Genomic DNA, 20,104 nt, shown 5'->3' with positions numbered 1-20,104 from the left:
AAATGATTTTTCTTATACTGAAATTGAGGCTTTTGGTCTCATGATAATAATCATCAGTCAGTTGGCAATAAAAATATTAATTGTGAACTATGATACAACCATCAGGTTTCTTGACAAATAGCTTAGAAATCTGTCTCAGAATTCTCCTGGCTATGAGAATTAATTAGACCAAGTTTATTTTGAAGGATTCTCAATCCTTTTATACTTTGAAGTGAGGATAGCCTATTAAAGATCCAGGATTTTGGGCTATATGCTCAAGTACAGTTAGTTTTTTATGCTTTTTCTTTTTTTAGTGCAAGAGACACACGGACAGACGGACAGGAAGGGCGAGAGATGAGAAGCATCACCTGTAGTTGTATAACCTTAGTTGTTCATTGATTGCTTCTCATACGTGCCTTGACCAGGGGGCTCCAGCCAATCCGATGACCCCTTGCTCAAGCCAGCATCCTTGGGCTCAAGCCAGTGACCATGGGATCGTGTCTATGATTTCATGCTCAAGCTGACAACCCTGTACTCAAGCTGGTGAGCCTGCACTCAAGCCAGATGAGCCCGCATTCAAGCTGGCAACCTCGGGGTTTTGAACCTGGGTCCTCAGCGTCCCAGGTCGATGCTCTGTCCACTGCACCACCGGTGTTCAGGCTTTTATGCATGTTTTATGCTTGGTAGTCCCATCCCTTGATCTGTACTCTTGCAACTCCAGAGGAAAACTTACGAGTTATCAGGCCAAACCTTGCCAGGTAGTACTACCTTTCTGAGGACAATGTGTTTTAGAACCTAGTCTTCAAATTTATAAACCCCAACATTTGATTTTGCCATTTATCCAAAACTGGGAGGCCAAGGTAAAAAGACACAGTGACCTTTTAAAAAATTCACAGTGAGGGTATACTTTTCAAGTGACTGGAAGGTCACTCTAGAGTAGCCCTTTCTGGGCAATTGGAGAGCAGAAAGCTGAATTCTTAACCCAAAGATTACTTGGTGACGATGGAATCACAGCAGAGAGGTTTGGTTAAGGGCTATTGTAGCCTAGTAGTACTTTTCTAATTACTTTCCTATCTTTTTGCCCTGCTCAGTGGCCCTTTTATTAAAGGAGGTATTACATTTAACTTTAAAAGTAGATAGGCGTGGAGCTCCTCCCTCTCACAGCAGTAGCCTTTGAAGTGTCTACAACCTTTGCTTTGGGATGACGCTCTAACCAGCTGAGCTATCGGACCAGGCCAGGGCTTGAAGTGTCTACAGCCTTTGCTTTGGGATGACGCTCTAACCAGCTGAGCTATCGGACCAGGCCAGGGCTTGAAGTGTCTACAGCCTTTGAAGCTGGCCTGGGTGGAAGTCCATGGCTCTAGGTGTGGGAGGGGCTTATTGAATTTCTCTCAACCAGTGAAAACTATTTCTGAAGTGCTCTGAACATGAGTGGTTTAGTCTCAGTCCTGTATAAACACAGTCCAGTGACTGCTTTCCGCCCCCATTTTCTAAGCACAATATTGACATCTAGTCATACATTTTCTAGATATTTAAGACATTGATACGGCTTTAGCTTTACTTCACATTCAATTGTTTTCTTGTTTCAAATTTTAAGACCTTACTGTTTCTGTTTTAATCCTGGGAAAAGATATCTTATTCCTGAGGGTAACTTCTGCATATAGCTAATTCTATTACCTATTGACTTTCTGGTTCATCTTTTAGAAGTTATGTGTGTGTTGGAATACTTAGTTTTAAGCAACAGAACTCAGTCTAGCTAGTTAAGCAGAAAAAGAACTTATTAAAGAATAGTTGGGCCTGACCGGTGGTGGCGCAGTGGATAAAGCATAGACATGGAACGCTGAGGTCACCAGTTTGAAACCCTGGGCTTGCCAGGTCAAGGCACATATGGAAGTTCATGCTTCCTGCTCCTCCCCCTTTTCTTTCTCTCTCTTCTCTCCAAAATGAATGAATAAAATATTAAAAGAAAGAAAGAAAAAAGAATGGTTTGTAACTTCCGGAATTTCCAGGACAGCCTGCGAGTCTGGGCTGACTGCTACGGCCAGTCATACTGGGAGGACTGCACTGGGAGGAGTGCTGCTGCCGGGTCAGCTGGGCGCAGCGTCGGGCCTCACTGCGCGGGCACTGGGCCGTGCCTGCATGAGGCTATCTCCACGCTTGTCAGCTGATGGACTTGAATTCTGCGTGTTTATTTCCTCACATCACTCACTTATGACTCAGAGTCTCATGTGGGTGTGTTCATTGATGGAGCCCAGGTCAGCGGCCCTAGGTGCAAAGAAGACTGGGTCAGTAAGTTTTCTTAGTTCCAACTTATGGACTTGTAAGAGCTGTTTAGAAAAAAAGGATATTAAATTTTTGCCATATTTTCTTTTTATTATCTGGTTTTGTGGCAGAGACAGAGAGAGTCAGAGAGAGGGACAGATAGGGACAGACAGACAGGAATGGAGAGAGATGAGAAACATCAATTCTTCGTTGTGGTTCCTTAGTTGTTCATTGATTGCTTTCTCATATGTGCCTTGACCGGGGTGCTAGAGCGGACTGAGTGACCCCTTGATCGAGCCAGTGACCTCGGGCTCAAGCTGGTGAGCCTTGCTCAAACCAGATGAGCCCGCGCTCAAGATGGCGACCTCAGGGTCTCGAACCTGGGTCCTCCACATCCCAGTCCGACGCTCTATCCACTGCGCCACTGCCTGGTCAGGCTGCTATATTTTCTTGATGTTTTCCCCTTCTTCCCAATAAAATTGTTCCTTTTGATTTCTGTTTTTGACATAAAAATAATCTCTCATATTTTCTTTTATATTTTAATTTTTAAAGATTGTGTAAATCTTTAATATAGCTGAAGTACGAAGTGAGGGTCTGAGTGGTGTCTGTTCCGTCATATGGATGGCCATTTGTCCCAGCACCATTTATTGTTTTTTTTTTTTTTTTGTATTTTTTTGTATTTTTCTGAAGCTGGAAACGGGGAGAGACAGTCAGACAGACTCCCACATGTGCCCGACCGGGATCCACCAGGCACGCCCACCTGGGGGCGACACTCTGCCCACCAGGGGCCGATGCTCTGCCCCTCTGGGGCGTCGCTCTGTTGCGACCAGAGCCACTCTAGTGCCTGGGGCAGAGGCCAAGGAGCCATCCCCAGCGCCCGGGCCATCTTTGCTCCAATGGAGCCTCGGCTGCGGGAGAGGAAGAGAGAGACAGAGAGGAAGGAGAGGGGGAGGGGTGGAGAAGCAGATGGGCGCTTCTCCTGTGTGTCCTGGCCGGGAATCAAACCCAGGACTTCTGCACGCCAGGCTGACGCTCTACCACTGAGCCAACCGGCCAGGGCCCATTGATTGGATTTTTAAAAATTTATTTTTCAATTACAGTTTACATTCACTGACTTTGCATTAATTTCAGGGAAAGATCCTGAAGTTTTGGCTCTATACATTTTGGACTATTTATAGCTCACCTTAATTAGGCCTCAGACTCCTAGTTTAAATTTTGGGCCCTTTATCTTGAGGATTTTAGGAGTCAGGCTGTCTCTCCTTTATAGAACCATATGGACTGGCTTCTCAGTATCTAGCTGTGGTGTGTAAGGTAGGCTCACAATAAGGCCCTTTAGCAGAGGGATGCTTACCTGTGCACTTGATAGTATTGAGTATTAGAGCTGGAAGACACTTGAAAGATGGAGTTGACAACCTGCCTGGCCCGTGGTGGCGCAGTGGGTAAAGCATCGACCTGGAAATGCTGAGGTCGCCGGTTTGAAACGCTAGGCTTGCCGAGTCAAGGCACATACGGCAAGCAATGAATGAACAACTAAAGTGAAGCAACTATGAGTTGATACTTCTTGCTCCCCTTACCCCTTTCTCCTCTTTCTGTAAAATTAATAAATAAAATTTAAAAATAATAAGGTTGACTTGACAACCTTAATATTATTTTTTTTAAATGAACTTCTTACGTTGGAACAATTTTGATTTATAGGAAAGTTGCAAAATTAATACAAAGAGTGTTTATATACCGCTCAGCTGGTTTTAGTTTCCCCTAGCCCAGTGGTTGGGCAAACTCATTAGTCAACTGAGCCAAATATCAACAGTACAACAATTGAAATTTCTTTTGAGAGCTAAATTTTTTAAACTTAAACTATATAGGTAGGTACATTCCTTATCGAGGTAGCGCCTGCACGTGGTATTTTGTGGAAGAGCCACAGTCAAGGGGCCAAAGAGCTGCATGTGGCTTGCGAGCTGTAGTTTACCAACCAGGGTCCTAGTACTATTGTCTTATTTTACCGTCACAATATGAATGAGTGCACACAGCCCTCAAAAACTTAGTTTAGCTAAGTTTTTAGTTCTAGTTTGTAGCAGATTCAGGTCAAGGACCCAGTAGGTAGCCTGGGTGTCCTAACTCGATTATGTTTTAGTTATCTTTCTCTGTTTTTCATATATTTGCTCTTTTTTCTTTTGCTGGGTTCTTTGGTCATGAATCAAGAGAATGACTACCCAGCACATAGTGCACTAGTCAATTTAGTCTTTCTAATTTGTGCAATAATTTTTAAATCTAGGCTTCCTCCAATTCTTCAACGCCAACAGGAACCAGGAGCAGGACGTCTTCATTTACAGAGCAGCTTGAGGAAGGTACACCCAATAGAGAGGTAAGTCTAGAATTTCCTCTTCACTAGCCCTCTCCCAAGAAGCTTATTAATCGATAATGTAATGCTACTGTTGATAACAATGGAATGTTATTTTGACAGGTCAGCTATTTAAATCTTAAAAATGCTTTTTAAAATTATTTAATTCTTAGTTATTATTTTTATTAGTAACATAATTTTTTTATTTTTTGCAAATAGTAGTTATGTTTTTGTAAAGCATTTTCTTTGAGAACCTTAATTTGAGAGAATAGTGTACTCTGTATTTAATATTTAATGTTTTCAGAATAATTTGGTAACAAGTTGTTCAGTTTCTTCAGTCGTATTACTTGGGGAGAAGTCCTATAGTTCCAAGCTAGTAATTGGAAACTAATGTAACTGTACTGATTCCTCATGACTTGCAGCTGAGACCATAGCTCAGATTAGATTTCTTTTCAACTTTTTTATCTTTCCGTGAACTTTGACATAGATAATAGAAAAGAAGGTAAAATAGAAATGCACAAATCAGTGTGTTATTGGGAAGTAAATCCCCATGTAACCCCATCCAGGTCTAGAAAAGGAACAGTGTCAGCAGCTGAGCGCTGCCTCCCCGTCCTCCCAAAAGGTTACCATCATCCCGACTTTCTGTTATTTGTTTCTTTCCTTCTATATATAGTACCACTTAAGTATACTTTCTATTGTAAACATTACAGTTAAACATTTGCGTTGTCTCCAGTCTTTGGCTGTATGCATTGTGCTGCTGTAGCAGTATTGTACATTTCTTTTGGCACACGAGTACCTGCATTTCTTTTGCTCTGTACTTAAGAGTAGAATGACTGAGTCAGAGCGCATTCAGCATTTTGACACGTTAGAAGATAATGACCATTGTTGTTCAGAAAAGTTGTAAAACGTTGCCTTCTCACTAGTTTATCAGAGTTGCCATTGCCCCACATCCTTGTTAGTCTTTTTACTTCAGCCATTCCTGGGTACATCCTGCTTGTTCATGAGGTATAATCTTATATTACTGGATTTGATTTGCTAGTTTTTCTTTTTTTTAAAAGTATGTTTGTGTCTGTATTCAGAAGAGATATTGGTCTGCAGTTCTCTCTCTCTTTTTCTGTAGTGTCTGGTTTTTGTATCAGGAAAATATTGGCCTCATAAATGAGTTGGAAATTGTTCCCTCATATTTTTTGGGAAGACTTTGTAAAGATGAGTATTAATTCTTGAAATGCTTGGTATAATTTACAATGAAGCCATCTGAGCCTGGGCTTTTCTGTGCGATAGGTGTTTTTTGTTTTGTTTTGTCTTGTTTTTTGTTTTCTTACAGAGACAGAGAGAGAGTCAGAGAGAGGGATAGATAGGGACAGACAGACAGGAATGGAGAGATATGAGAAGCATCAATCATCAGTTTTTCGTTGTGACACCTTAGTTGTTCATTGATTGCTTTCTCATATGTGCCTTGACCGTGGGCCTTCAGCAGACCGGGTGTCCCCTTGCTCGAGCCAGCAACCTTGGGTCCAAGCTGGTGAGCTTTACTCAAACCAGATGAGCCTGCACTCAAGCTGGCAACCTTGGGGTCTCAAACCTGGGTCCTCCGCATCCCAGCCCAATGCTCTATCCACTGTACCACCGCCTGGTCAGGCTGTGGTAGGTGTTCTGATTCTAATTCAGTATCTTTACTTTTTATAGCTCTGTTGAGATTTTCTATTTTTTCCCAAGTCGGTTTTGGTAATTTGTGTCTTTCTGGGAACGTGTGTGTGTCATTCAGGTTACCTAGTTAGTTGTCAAACAGTCGTTCATAGTATTGCCTTATAATCCTTTTTAATTCTGTGAATGTGGTAGTAATTTCCCCTTTTTTTGTTCCTGATGTGAGTAATATGAGTCTTCTCCCTTTTAATATTTTTTCTCTGTTAGTCAGCTAAAGATTTGTTGATCATTTTGAGGCACCAACTTTTGTTTCTATTTTTTTGTTGAGTGTGCTGGGCATTCTCAGAAATGGTGTGGCAAATTGATCTTTGATGACTTATTTCAAGTCTCAGGTGCTCTGGGACTTCACAAAAATTCCTTGAGTATGTATTACAACTTTCCTGGTTTTCTGGCTTGATAGACATTTTTTCCCCACCTTTATATACCCTTGGTCTTTTCATGGTGTTTAGGGCTTGTGAAAGACATTTGGTCCTTTTTTGCTTGTTTGTTTAAGGATGCTATATATATATGATAGTATAAATATCCACATAGACAAAATAAGGCCTTAGGTTGTGGTCTTGAATTTGATTAAAAATGTTTACCATTTTCTGTACTGCGTATTTCCTTACCTGCTACTGCTGCAGACAATTTTATTCTTGTATCTTCTGCAGAGTATATTAAGGCAAGTACTTCACAAGTACTTAAGGTAGTATACATTGTTGCAAAATGAATGGAATGAGTTTAATTAAATCAAAAGAGTATGTTTTGATACTAAATTTTTTTAGGGTCTCTTCCCTACTAGGAGATACTTTAATTCATAGGAGACACATGAATTCAGTGCCTACAGTGGATGCTAGCAGGATGCCTTTGAACTTTAGGGCTTCATTTCCTCTTTGAACTTTGGTTAAGAAAGATGGGAGGGTTCTCTGCTGCCAGAGTTAGATTTAGGGCTACAGCTAAGAGCTCCAGTGGGGCTCCCAGCACTGGTGAAGGGAGGTTGGAAAAACCCTTTGCCAACTGCTCACTAGAACTCTCCGTGGCCCGTTATAAGAAATCCTTTGCTAACTGCTGACTAGAACTCCCTGTGGCCCGTTATAAGAAGCTCTGTCCCTAGGGAGGCCTCAGGGTCAGAATGGAGCCAAACCTCACCTTGCCTAAGTGATTGAGCCTGTGATAACCTGGGTATTGCTATGGGTCAGGAAACCCAAACTGGGGCCCGGGGAGTCAGATTGGATAAGGAAGAAGGAACATAGAAGGAAGGAGAAAGATTATACCTTCTCAAAACAAGCATGTAAATGAAAATTCTAAAACAAATGCTAAGAAGGCAGCTAATAGAAACAGAAATTAGCTGGCTGGCTCAGTGGATAGAGCGTTAGCCCAGCATGTGGGATGTCCTGGGTTCAATTCCCGGTCAGGGCACACAAAGAGAAGTGACCATCTGCTTCTCTTCCCCTCCTTCTCCCCCTTCTCTGGCTTTTCCCCTCTCGCCAGTGGCTTGATTGGTTTGAGTGTCAGCCCCGGGCGCTAAGGATAGCTCGATTGGTCTGAACTTCACCCTCAAACATTAAAAATAGCTCAGCTGTTTCGATGGGGGTTGCCAGGTGGGTCCCGGTTAGGGCCCATGCGGGAGTTTGTCTCAACTCTCTCCTCCCCTCACTTAAAACAAGCTATCAGACAAACACAAAATCAAACAGGAATTGGGGTACAAGTTTACACTATGTGGAATTAAAATAATAGAGCAATTTGGAAAAGACTTTCAAACAAGTAATTTTAGTAAGATAAATGAAGTAATAATTTTCTTTTTTTTTTTTTTTTTTAAACAGGGACAGAGAGAGAGAGTCAGAGAGAGGGATAGACAGATAGAACGAGGAGAGATGAGAAGCATCAATCATCAGTTTTTTTCGTTGCGACACCTTAGTTGTTCATTGATTGCTTTCTCACATGTGCCTTGACCGTGGGCCTTCAGCAGACTGAGTAACCCCTTGCTCGAGCCAGCGACCTTGGGTCCAAGCTGGTGAGCTTTTTGCTCAAACCAGATGAACCTGTGCTCAAGCCGGCGACCTCAGGGTCTCGAACCTGGGTCCTTCCACATCCCAGTCCGACGCTCTATCCACTGCGCCACCGCCTGGTCAGGCAAGAAGTAATAATTTTCTTAAGAAGAACAGAAAATAGTGGGGAAAAAACAGGCCAAAACAAAACTAGACTAGATAGGTATGAAAAAGAACCAAATATATAGAAATGCTACAAATGAAAGAAAAAGTATATAAAAATATAAATCAAAACAAAACTCAGACTGGTCCCACTTCAAGAGAAAATTATGGAATTCAGAAAGAATAGTTAGTAATCCCACTCAAAACACAGAGAGAAAGAAATTAAGAAAAAAAAATATTTTTTTCCAAGAGTGAGAGACATGGAAGATAGAGTGAAAGTTTTCAACACACATCTGATAGTTGTTTTTTTTTTTTGTTTGTTTTTTATAGAGACAAAGAGAAAGTCAGAGAGAGGGATAGATAGGGACAGACAGATAGGAACGGAGAGAGATGAGAAGCATCAGTCATCAGTTTTTCGTTGCGACACCGTAGTTGTTCGTTGATGGCTTTCTCATATGTGCCTTGACCGTGGGGCTGTAGCAGACTGAGTAACCCCTTGCTTGAGCCAGTGACCTTGGGTCCAAGCTGGTGAGCTTTTGCTCAAACCAGATGAGCCCACGTTCAAGCTGGCGACCTCGGGGTCCTCGGCATCCGAGTTCAATGCTCTGTCCACTGTGCCACCGCCTGGTCAGGCTGATAGGGGTTTTTAGGTAGGAACTACACAGATGATTTGGATTAGAATTTGAACAATAAGGAAGATTGAGTTGAGATTGAATTTTATTGAAAATATTTGAGAATTGATGCTGGTGAGACTTTCACAGAGGTAAGAAGCAAGTGACAAGGACAAGTGGAGAGAAAAGCTCCTTGGGCTTTGCAGTAGCTTTTAGTGGAAACTAATTTTTTTTTAAGTGAGAGGAGGGGAGACAAAGACAGGCTCCTGAATGCGCTCTCACTGGTATCCACCCTGTATGCCCCCTACTTAGTTGATGCTCTGCACATCTAGGGATGTTGTTCAGCAACTGATCTATTTTTAGTACCAGAGGCTCCAGGGAGTCATCCTCAGTGCCTGAGGCCAACTGCTCCAAACAATCAGGCCATGTCTGTGGGAGGGGAAGAGAGAGAGAAAAAGAGAGAGAGAAAGCAGAGGGGGAGGGGTGGAGAAGCAGATGGTCACTTCTCCTGCGTGCTCTGATGAGGAATCGAATCTGGGATATCCGTGCCCCAGGCCTATGCCGTACTGCTGAGCCAACTGGCCAGAGCCAGAAACTAATTTTGATATGCTGTACTTTGCTTTTCTATGCGGCCAGAGTATAAATTGTTTGTCATCTCCTTTTTATGAAATGTTTGGTCAACATGTTTTTTCTGTACTGTTAATGTGTTTTGTTGTTGTTGTTTTTTAACACTTCATTTTGGAGAGGAGAGAGAGAAAGAGAGAGAGAGACAGAGAGAAGGGGGGAGGAACAGTAAGCATCAACTCCCATATGTGCCTTGACTGGTCAAGCTCAGGGTTTCAGACTGGTGACCTCAGTGTTCCAGTCAAATATGCTCTTAAATGGGCAGTTTTAACTTATTTTCTTGTGTGGGCAAGAGTGACTTCATTTAAAAAATTAGCTTTGAAAGCCGAAGAAAACTGAATTTCTACAGCCTTTAATTTAAAATAATATTCATTCGAAGCTTGACCTGAGTTCCCAGAAGAGTAGATTTTCAGCAAGAGTAGAAACTTGGGTTGGATGATTCCCTAGAGCCAAACAGACATATAGTATATTTTAGGACTAATACTAAATTTTCGTAGTTAGTAGAAAGTCAGTCTTGAGTCCAACCCAAAGAGTACCAGGTAACATAAAAAAGGACTTAAAAATGTTTGCCCTGTCTATTCGATGGTGTCCACCAGATGCAGAGGCAGTGAGGGCCCTAGTTAGTGTCCTTCACTCCAAAGTACTGAGATGAAAAGTGTAGGTTCTTAAGCTTCTGCAGATATTTATTTTCTGATATAAGTTCTTCATTGCAATATATATCACATAAAATACATAATAATATACATTAGCTGCTCAATATTTCAAAAGATTTGTTTTTTAAAGTATTTTGAAATAATCATAGATTCCCAGGTTATAAAAATTATTTTAGGTAGGCCCGGTATCCCCTTTACCAAGTTTCTCCCAAAGATGACACCTTTTTACCATAGTGGAAAGCGATGGTACACTAACTATGAAAACAAGGAAATGGACATTGGTCAATTGTGTGACATCCTCAGAACTTACTCAGATTTCACCTGTTTTATATGTACTCATGTTTGTGTGTATTTCCATGTCGTTTTATCACGTGTATATTTGTGTAACTTCCACCATCAAGAAGTTTATTTTAATTATAATCTTGTACATGTCTTATTTATGATTATTAGTATTTTGGTGTGTAGTATACAGTTTCTGAAAGAAAACTGAAGCACAGAAAAGAATCCAAAGAACTACAGAATATCCTTAAAACTTATAAATTTCAATTTCAAAAGTTTCTTCTGTACATATTTGAGAAAGTTACTTTTTTATATAAGTACAAATAAATGATTATTTAAAGTTTTATGGGTTTTATACTCCCATAAGTTTCCATGCTATCTGTTTGAATGTATAAAAGTGAATAACTCCATATTTATATTATGCTGCAGCTTTGTGTTCTTTACCATGTATTGTTCCTATGGTATAGATTCTTTATTTTATTTCATTTTATTTAATTTTTAAAGATTTTATTTATTGATTTTAGAGAGAAGAGAGAGTGAGTGGGAGAAAGGTGGGGGTGGGTGGAGGGGAAGAGCGGGGAGCATCAACCCATAGTTGCTTCTCACCTGTGCCTGACGGAGCAAGCCCGGGGCTTCGAGCCAGCGACCTTAGCATTCCAGCTCGACACCTATCCACTGTGCCACCACAGGTCAGGCTGGTATAGACTCTTACTCCAAACTGGCAGACACGCTTTGTGCTGTGGTACCTGTTGCATATATTATTTATATAGCAATAAGCAAGTTGTTTAAAGTTGGGCTTTGAGATCCTAAACAGTTCAATTTATCTCCATTGCTGACCTTTCCCAGCAACTTATTACGTGTTTTGGAGGTGGAGTGATGGTGGCAGCGGCGGTGGTGGTGGTGGTGCAAGGCCCTTACCGTGTTGTGCATGCTGTGTGGTGAGAACACTCTGCAACATGACCTTATGATTTGTTTTTCATCATTTGTTTTATTTTTATACACCTGCTTATTACGCTGAATGAGACAGCTACTAGCCGGGATGATAGCCGAGCCTGCTTTTCTCTCTGAGTATACTATCTTTGCTTTGGACTCCTCAAAAGAGCCTAAAACACAGACTGACAGTGTGGTGAGTCCTTCCACCGCTTTCTGCATTCCCTGTGTGGGGAAGCAAAGTCATTCCGTAATTCTAGAAGCAAATCTCATGTTGCTTGTCACTTACCATCTCTCGAAGCATCTTCAGTGCCCTGTTGCTAACCCTGCTCTAAAAAATCAGAGAGTTAATTGCTGAATTCTTATGGCTGGTGTGTTTTCTGGTAGCTTTTTAACAGCAACAAAATAACACTGTTTTGATTAATATAGTGAAGATTACCTTCACTAAATCTAAACTCTTTAAATTTCAGTCAGTGTTGACTCATTTATTAAAAAAGGTAAGCATTGTTAGATATGTATGGTAGGAGGCCAAAAATATTTTGATGTGACTTACATTTTTAGGAAAAAATGCATTTTATATAAATCCATAAAAACATTGAAAAGTTAGGTTGATTTTACTGTAACAGATAATTACATCTTATTTTGGGAGAATACCAGTTTTCTGTGTATTAAATATATGAAAGGAAATAATTATCTCATTAGTTTTCTTTCTTTCTCTTTCTCTCTCTCTCTCTTTCTCTCTTTTTTAAGTGAGAGGAGGGGGAGATAGAGAGACAGAGTCCCACATGCGCCCCGCCTAAGATCTACCCAGCAACCCCATCTGGGGCCAATGCTCGAGTCATCCGAGCTATCCTCAGTGCCTGAGGCCAATGCTAAGACCAGACAAGCTATCCTCAGTGCCCAGGGCTGACGCTCGAACCAGTTGAGCCACTGGCTGCAAGAGAAGAGAAAGAGAAGGGAGAGAGGGAGGGGAAGAGAAGCAGATGGTGGCTTCTCATGTGTGCCCTGAGCGGGGATTCAACCCAGGATGTCTATGTGCTGGGCCAGTGCTCTATCCACTGAGCCAACTGGTCAGGGCCTCATTAATTTTCAACTGACTGAATTCATACAGTTTTGAATTTTGCATATAATTTCACTTTGGGAAAGTGGACTTTTCCCTCTAAAGTATCTCATTTCTTAATTTAGTGAATTAAAATTTAGAGATATTTTCTCAGTAAGAATAGCTGTCAGTGTTAAATTGGACATTGAACTGGGATTGAGGTTTTTTTAAACAAGGAGAATTGGTTTAACTTATTAAGTAGCTGATGATAAAATTAGAACATTTCTGTACTTAATCCACGCAGCCATTAAAGACTTGGTTTGTATATAGCCACAAGCAATCCTAAACTACATTCTAACTTTGGTTTTAGAAAAGAAAACAGCTCAGAGTTCTGGTGATGCCTTAGCTGGGATCCCAGGGAAGGAGTTCTCTCCGTGGTTCTTGCTATAAGTAATGCCTCACTATTTTCTAAACTGATTTGAGAGAGGCACAGGAGTCCCAATTAAAGATAACTTACCAACTTATTTAAAAATAAAATGATACTGCTTTACACTTCATATAGTAGTAATAGACTTAAGTAAAGAGAGCTTATCTTTGGCCCACTTCTGTAAGTTCAGAAAATTTGTATTGAGTCCTATCCTTTTGTGAGAAATAAACACTAGTATTTTTTAAATGGAGGCTTTAAAAGTAAGTTAAGAAGACTAAAAGTCTTTCAAACATTATTTTAAATTGTTTTGTTCAGATAAAAACTTATGTTTTGCCACGTAACAAAGGGAAACCCCAGCATAACCTCCAGAAGAATAAAAATTAGGTAAGGGCCTAAATCATTACATTACAAGGTCACCAGCTACTGACTTTTCCTTGGTTTAGATTTTTTGTGTGTGCTCATCATGCCAAGTGAAATCATTTCCTGCCACCATATATTTGTCCCTCTTTACCTTGTAAGTGTAAGGATACGTAAACTCTAAAAATTGCTGTATCCTTGGTACTTAGCTCTCAATAAAGAGTTGTTAAAAGATTGAGCAAAACATAAATGAAAACAAACCTGGCAGAGAACCTGTGTGTGCTTTTTTTTTTTTTCTTTCATTTTTTTCTTTTCTTCATCTTCTTTTTCCAAGTGAAAGGAGAGGAGATAGACTCCCACATGCGCCCTGACCAGGATCCACCGGGCAACCTGTCTGGGCCAATACTCTGCCCTTCTGGGGCCATGCTCACAACTGACCTATTTTTAGCACCTGAGGCAAAGGCTCCATGGAACCATCTTTAGCGCCCTGGGCTGATGTGCTTGAACCACTCGAGCCACTGGCTGCGAAAGAGGAAGAGAGAGAGAAGGGAGAAAGGGAGACGGTCACTTCTCATGTGTGCCCTGACCAGGGATTGAACCCAGGACTTCTGCACGCCAGGTCGATGCTTTATCCACTGAACCAACATAGCCAGGGCCCCCCCTTTTTTTATATATATATAATTTAACTATTAATTTTCAATATCCTGACTGGCTGAGAGATTTGTTGACCCCTATAAAATATGTTTTTTAAACTTATTATTTTGTAGTATGTAGTATATTTTTAGGGCTAGAAAGCATTATTTAGGATATTACACAAATATAAGCAATGTATATAACTTTAATTCTTTGAAACGGCAGAGAACAGGATAATAAAAGTTAGTCCCTATGTTCCCCTAGCCTTTCTCTCCTATGTAACTTTAAGAATATGCCTTGGACTGGTAACATTTTTTTTTTTTTGTATTTTTCTGAAGCTGGAAACGGGGAGAGACAGTCAGACAGACTCCTGCATGCGCCCGACCGGGATCCACCCAGCACGCCCACCAGGGGGCGACGCTCTGCCCACCAGGGGCAATGCTCTGCCCCTCCGGGGCGTTGCTCTGTTGTGCTCAGAGCCACCCCAGCGCCTGGGGCAGAGGCCAAGGAGCCATCCCCAGCGCCCGGGCCATCTTTGCTCCAATGGAGCCTTGCTGCGGGAGGGGAAGAGAGAGACAGAGAGGAAGGAGAGGGGGAGGGGTGGAGAAGCAGATGGGTGCTTCTCCTGTGTGCCCTGGCTGGGAATCGAACCCGGGACTTGTGCACGCCAGGCCAACACTCTACCACTGAGCAAACCAGCCAGGGCCTGGACTGGTAACATTTGATAACTCTTTTCATGTTAGAGGGAGAAGGTATTTAAATTTCTATTAGGGAAAATGTCAAATATATTGCAAAAGTGGAAATAGTATTAATAGATATAAGAATTCTCCCCCCTCCTCCAGTATCCATTACCAGTGTCAACAATTCATAAGTCATGGCTATTTTTTGAGGATCCCTTCCCCCTCTCTCCTAACCATGCCCCTGCCACCCTCCCCATATGTGCAGCTTACCCCCATACTATCCCCATTGGATTATTGGAAGCAAATCTCAGAAATGTTATTGCATCTAAATATTTTGGTATATATTTCTAAAAGATAAAGACTAATAGTGTATAACAATACATTTATCATACCTAAAATTTAGTAATTTCTTAGTGTCAAATACCTAATGAGAGCTCAAGAATTTGAAAACACTTTTGCAAAGCTGAACAGCATTCTCCACTTATAATTTAGAATATGTAAGGTCAGATGTTTGACGTTTTCTTGGTTAGCTATGGAGTTGTAGGGGAAATGTACTATTTATATACCAAGTTACTGAAACATAGTAGCTAGTATTTGGTCAAATGCTTTTGTTTAAAATATGGAAGTTATTTATCATGAGCTACTTCTAAAGCTATAATTTCGGTTAGACAGTGTATTATGAGAGGCAATATAGAATTCTGAGTCTCAGAATCTCATCCATTATCATGATTCTTAGAGCATTTGTCATACTAACAGGACAAAATAAAAACTTTCACATGTGGAATAAGATTAAGTTTTTCTCAAAGTTGTCATAACAATGTCATTTCTCCTGTTGGCTTCAAATGAACGAGGCATTTCTACTTCTTGTTACCAAGATATTTTTCAGAGCTTAGCCCAAATAACTTAAATTTGAATATTCTTTTATTGTAGGGAACTATTGATATTGCTTCTTTCTGTGGATAGTTTTCTATTTGAATGAGTTTTGCTAATTGAAACCCTTATGTTACTTTTGTCCTGGGGGAAAAACTGGGGACATTATAATGGGAAAGATATGTGATTAGCTTGAAATAAATTTTGCTACATACTAATCTTTGCTATTTATTACATATATTACAGCAAAATAAAATTTCTAAAATACTTACCATACTAGTTTTGCCTTGCATGAAAACATTCTAATAAGTGAACAATTACTAATTTTGTTTGATAAATGTGTCTAATAGGTCTTGGTACTTGTCCTTTGTTCTTAATGGTTTTAAAACTTTAGTTTTTTGTTCTTTTTCCTTTATGATGTTTCTTTCTTTTTCTTAGAATGCATCAATCCAAGCCCCCAAATCTCCCGACAGTGTTAATGGAAGTGAACCAGTGACTCCTCAGGTCTGTTACTAATTTTATTTGAAAATATAGCAAGTCATTTCAGAATGTTGGTCAACCTGTGTTACTAGCATTCGACTTTACATTGGACCAGTGATGTTCAAACATTTGATACAATATGTATGGTAAATCCAGGTTTGTTGATGGTTTCTTGGAAAAAAGTTTGAAATGAAAGTGGCTTTTGTGTAACAATAGTCGTGTAAGAGTCTATTATTACCCACTTAAAGAAGTAATGGTGGTAAAGAGAATACCCTTTGAAAAGTATTTGACTTTATAGTGGTAAAAAAAATAGAGAAAGTCATATTGAAAGGCATGTTAATTTGTATACTTTGAAAGGGGAATATGAAGGAAATGGAATTTCTTTTAGGGTTTGCTCTTAAATGTGTTAATACAGAATATTTTTCTACTAGAGGATTTAGGTTATCTTTGTTATTCAAAAATTACTTGGAGATGGGGGCTCAGTAGCATTCTTTTGACTCCTTCCAAAAAAGAAAGAAAGAAGTTCATTAAAAATATAAATGATAGCAGTGTCTGAAATGAACCTTCGTTTACTTTGGCTTTAGTGATGATTATTATCAGTAACCTGGCTGTTCTCAGCAGCCTCTAATGTAGGGAAATAACATTTCTAATTCTGTGAATCTGGAGCATGAATGTATATAATTTATGAGTTAAATGATTTATGAACTATATTGTGTAGACTAAACATTCTAAAATATTGTCTAGCAAATGTATAAATTACAGCTCTCTAAACTCCATGGGAAGGTTACCTGTGAGCTGAGAGCCTTGTTCCTGTCAGGGGGGCTGACGAGGCTGTGGCCATCGTCTGGGTCCCTGGGCCTGTGACTCTGCCCCTGAGCAGCATCCCCAGTTAATCCCGAGTCTTCTACGAATACATCATTTTCTATTAGTGCCATGAGGTAAGGGTGAAATACTGAGGCACCAGTCTGAGTGATACTGGACAGATCCACTGATCATTAGGGAATATTATTAAAGAATATTATTTAGAATGCTTTTTTCCTTCTCATGGAATAATCTACAAAGACTATTCCATGTGAATATAAAAACTAGAATGAATGATAGCCAGCTTTATAACAAATTTGGGAGAGACTTAAGTTTTAATTAAATAGTGAACATGGGTGATATTCAAGAATTAAGCTCACTAAAGGCTTTGAACTTTCTATAAAAAAAAACTCCAAAAATATTTTCCAAAAAAATAAGAAGATAGTATTTACTATTTACTCTATATCAGGAATTATTAACCACTGTATATATATGAGCTCATTTAATTCTCATAACAAGGAGATGCTTTCACTTAAGTCTGTTTACTTTTAAACAGATTTCTGACAGGTTGGGTGTTGGTTGTTAGCAAGTTAGGGACCGTGTATGTCCATAAAGGGGGTGGGTTGCTTACTATGGTGGGGCCACTTGACAGCATCAGGAAACTGGACTTGACATCAAGCTGGAAGAGATGGTGAAAGCAAGTGCAGGAGTTCATAGGCATACCTGCCTGGGACCCCTTATTACTGGGCAGAACATCTTGTATATATCAATAGTTGTGGCACACAATATAGTGATTATGGCAGGGACATTATCATAAAGGATTACTCATTGTCCTTATTTAAGAAGGCTTAAAAGTATGTATTTCAGAAAATTTTCTGTCAAATGCAGTTAACTTTTATTTTTTTTGAGTGAGAGGAGAGGAGACAGTGAGACAGACTCCCCCAGTGCCCCTACCGGGATCTACCTGGCAGCCCTTCTGGGGCTGATGCTCAAGTACCAAGCTATTATTTTTTAATGCCGGAGGCTGATGCTGAACCAACTGAGCTATCCTCAGTGCCAGGGGCCAGCGCTGGGACCAGTGGAGCTACTGGCTGCAGGAGGAGAAGAGGGAGAGAAGGAGGAGGGGGGGGGGTGGAGAAGCAGATGGTCACTTTTTCTGTGTGCCCTGACCAGGAATTGAACCCAGGACATCCATAAGCCAGGCTGATGCTCTGTCCACTGAGCAAGCTGGCCAGGGCCCAGACTCACCCTTAAATAACAACTATTTCTAGTGTTTCTCAAGCTTTCTCCACTTGTTTGTTTGTTTGTTTATTTGTTTTGTTTTGTTTTTGTATTTTTCTGAAGTCGGAAACAGGGAGGCAGTCAGACAGACTCCCGCATGTGCCCGACCGGGATCCACCCGGCATGCCCACCAGGAGGCGATGCTCTGCCCATCTGGGGCGTTGCTCTGATGCAACCAGAGCCATTCTAGCGCCTGAGGCAGAGGCCATAGAGCCATCCTCAGCACCTGGGCCAACTTTGCTCCAGTGGAGCCTTGGCTGCAGGAGGGGAAGAGAGAGACAGAGAGGAAGGAGAGGGGGAGGGGTGGAGAAGCAGATGGACACTTCTCCTGTGTGCCCTGGCCGGGAATCGAACCTGGGACTCCTGCACGCCAGGCTGACGCTCTACCACTGAGCCAACCATGGTACAAATTGCCATTTGTCTTAGGGCAATTTATAAGAAGATTGTATGAACTAAAAAGTACTTTTTGCTTGGGTCGGAGGTAGCTGGTAATGGAACATTATTAAAGTGGTTCTTACAGTTTTTAAGTATGAGTGTTCCTTGTTTCCCTCAAGACCATCTCCATCTCCCCCACTTAAGGGTAAAACTTATACATTATGGGGAAAAAAAACCCAGGAAAATATAAAAATAAAAATCACCTAAAATCTTACCATTCAGAACCAGTCATTGTTAACTTCATGACCTGGTTCTAAGGGTGTTTGTGTATACACACCTATAAATTTAAAAGTATATGTAATTACTTTAAATCAAAACGAATTCACAGTAACCTATTTTTTCCGTTTAATAGAATGTCTTGAGCCTCCTTCCATATATTGTAGTTTACAGAATGTATCCTCTAGTGAGTAACAGTAGTTGTTTCTAGTGTTTATTGTTACAAGCAACTTGAGACAAATCTCTCTACTTATGAAGGGAGTGAAGCAAGTTATTCCCTTGTGTTCCTGCCTTGCTGCATACTATTATTTATTTATTTTTTGTATTTTTCTGAAGTGAGAAGCGGGGAGGCAGAGAGATAAACTCCCGTATGCGCTCGACCGGGATCCACCTGGCATGCCACTAGGGGGCGATGCTCTGCCCATCTGGGACGTTGCTCCGTTGCGGCCAGAGCCATTCTAGTGCCTGAGGCAGAGGCCGTGGAGCCATCTTCAGTGCCCGGGCCAAATTTGCTCCAGTGGACCCTTGGCTGCGGGAGGGGAAGAGAGAGACAGAGAGAGGAAGGAGAGGGGGAAGGGTGGAGAAGCTGATGGGCACTTCTGTATGCCCTGGCCGGGAATCAAACCCGGGACATCAACCCACTGGGCCGACGCTCTACTGCTGAGCCATCCGGCCAGGGCTTGAATACTATTATTAATCTAGAAAATTCATGGTTTGATTTTCAAATTATATACTAAAGAGAGTCTTTTTGTTTTCCTGTAATCTTTGCATACACATGACCTCAGTTTCCCCTGGGCATTTCATTCTTGGCATTGTTGAGATGTTGTCGGTGACCTTGCTGCACTAATGAGAATGAGTTTCTAGGAAACACTGTTAAATATTGACTGAAACTAATATAAAATAACATTGAATGTCAACTGAAATTGAAAAAAAAAAAAAAAGAAAACGCAATTAAAAATACCGACTACTGTCACCTGAACAGAATAATGCAGCTTGGGACAGTTTTTTGAATTGTTAAATATATTGCTTTTCATTGTTTTTTATTCAAATTAATGTGTTATTTAAATTAATTAAGAGAATAGCTCTTGCTATCACTGTTTCTAACATCAGACTTACTGATCTGTGCAGAGGGACTCTAGCTCAGACTTTTCACCTGTCCTTCATGATTTTTTAATGCTGATTTCTATTCCCAGTAGACAGAATGGTAAGTAGAGCAGAATTGGTTGTCACTAGTGAGTTCTGCCTGGCATTCTCTCAGGAACAAAACGGGCTCACTATACATTATCACGCCCCTGCCCCCATTCCCCCCTTTTGTTGATAAGAACCATCAGGAGTCGGTACTTCCATAAAGACTCTGGATAAAGTCCACTTGCTTT

At 40.8% G+C, this 20,104-nt stretch overlaps 1 protein-coding gene across 4 annotated transcripts in view; it reads left to right on the top strand.

The window, feature by feature from the left end:
* GOLGA4 (golgin A4) overlaps positions 1–20,104 on the top strand; it is a 95,221-nt gene that overhangs the window by 6,218 nt on the left and 68,899 nt on the right. For 3 of the 4 annotated variants that reach the window (XM_066350933.1, XM_066350931.1, XM_066350932.1), the window contains exons 2-4: positions 4,514–4,603; positions 11,607–11,705; positions 15,954–16,019. In XM_066350933.1, coding sequence (XP_066207030.1) covers positions 4,514–4,603; positions 11,607–11,705; positions 15,954–16,019 — 255 coding nt within the window. The remainder of the gene's footprint in view (positions 1–4,513; positions 4,604–11,606; positions 11,706–15,953; positions 16,020–20,104) is intronic. The other variant, XM_066350934.1, reaches the window with a different exon arrangement.

Source organism: Saccopteryx leptura, chromosome 10, assembly GCF_036850995.1.
Source record: "Saccopteryx leptura isolate mSacLep1 chromosome 10, mSacLep1_pri_phased_curated, whole genome shotgun sequence".
Classification (NCBI taxonomy): Eukaryota; Metazoa; Chordata; class Mammalia; order Chiroptera; family Emballonuridae; genus Saccopteryx; species Saccopteryx leptura.
Note: the sequence above shows the minus strand (reverse complement) of the source record. Positions and strands in the feature narration are given on the sequence as shown.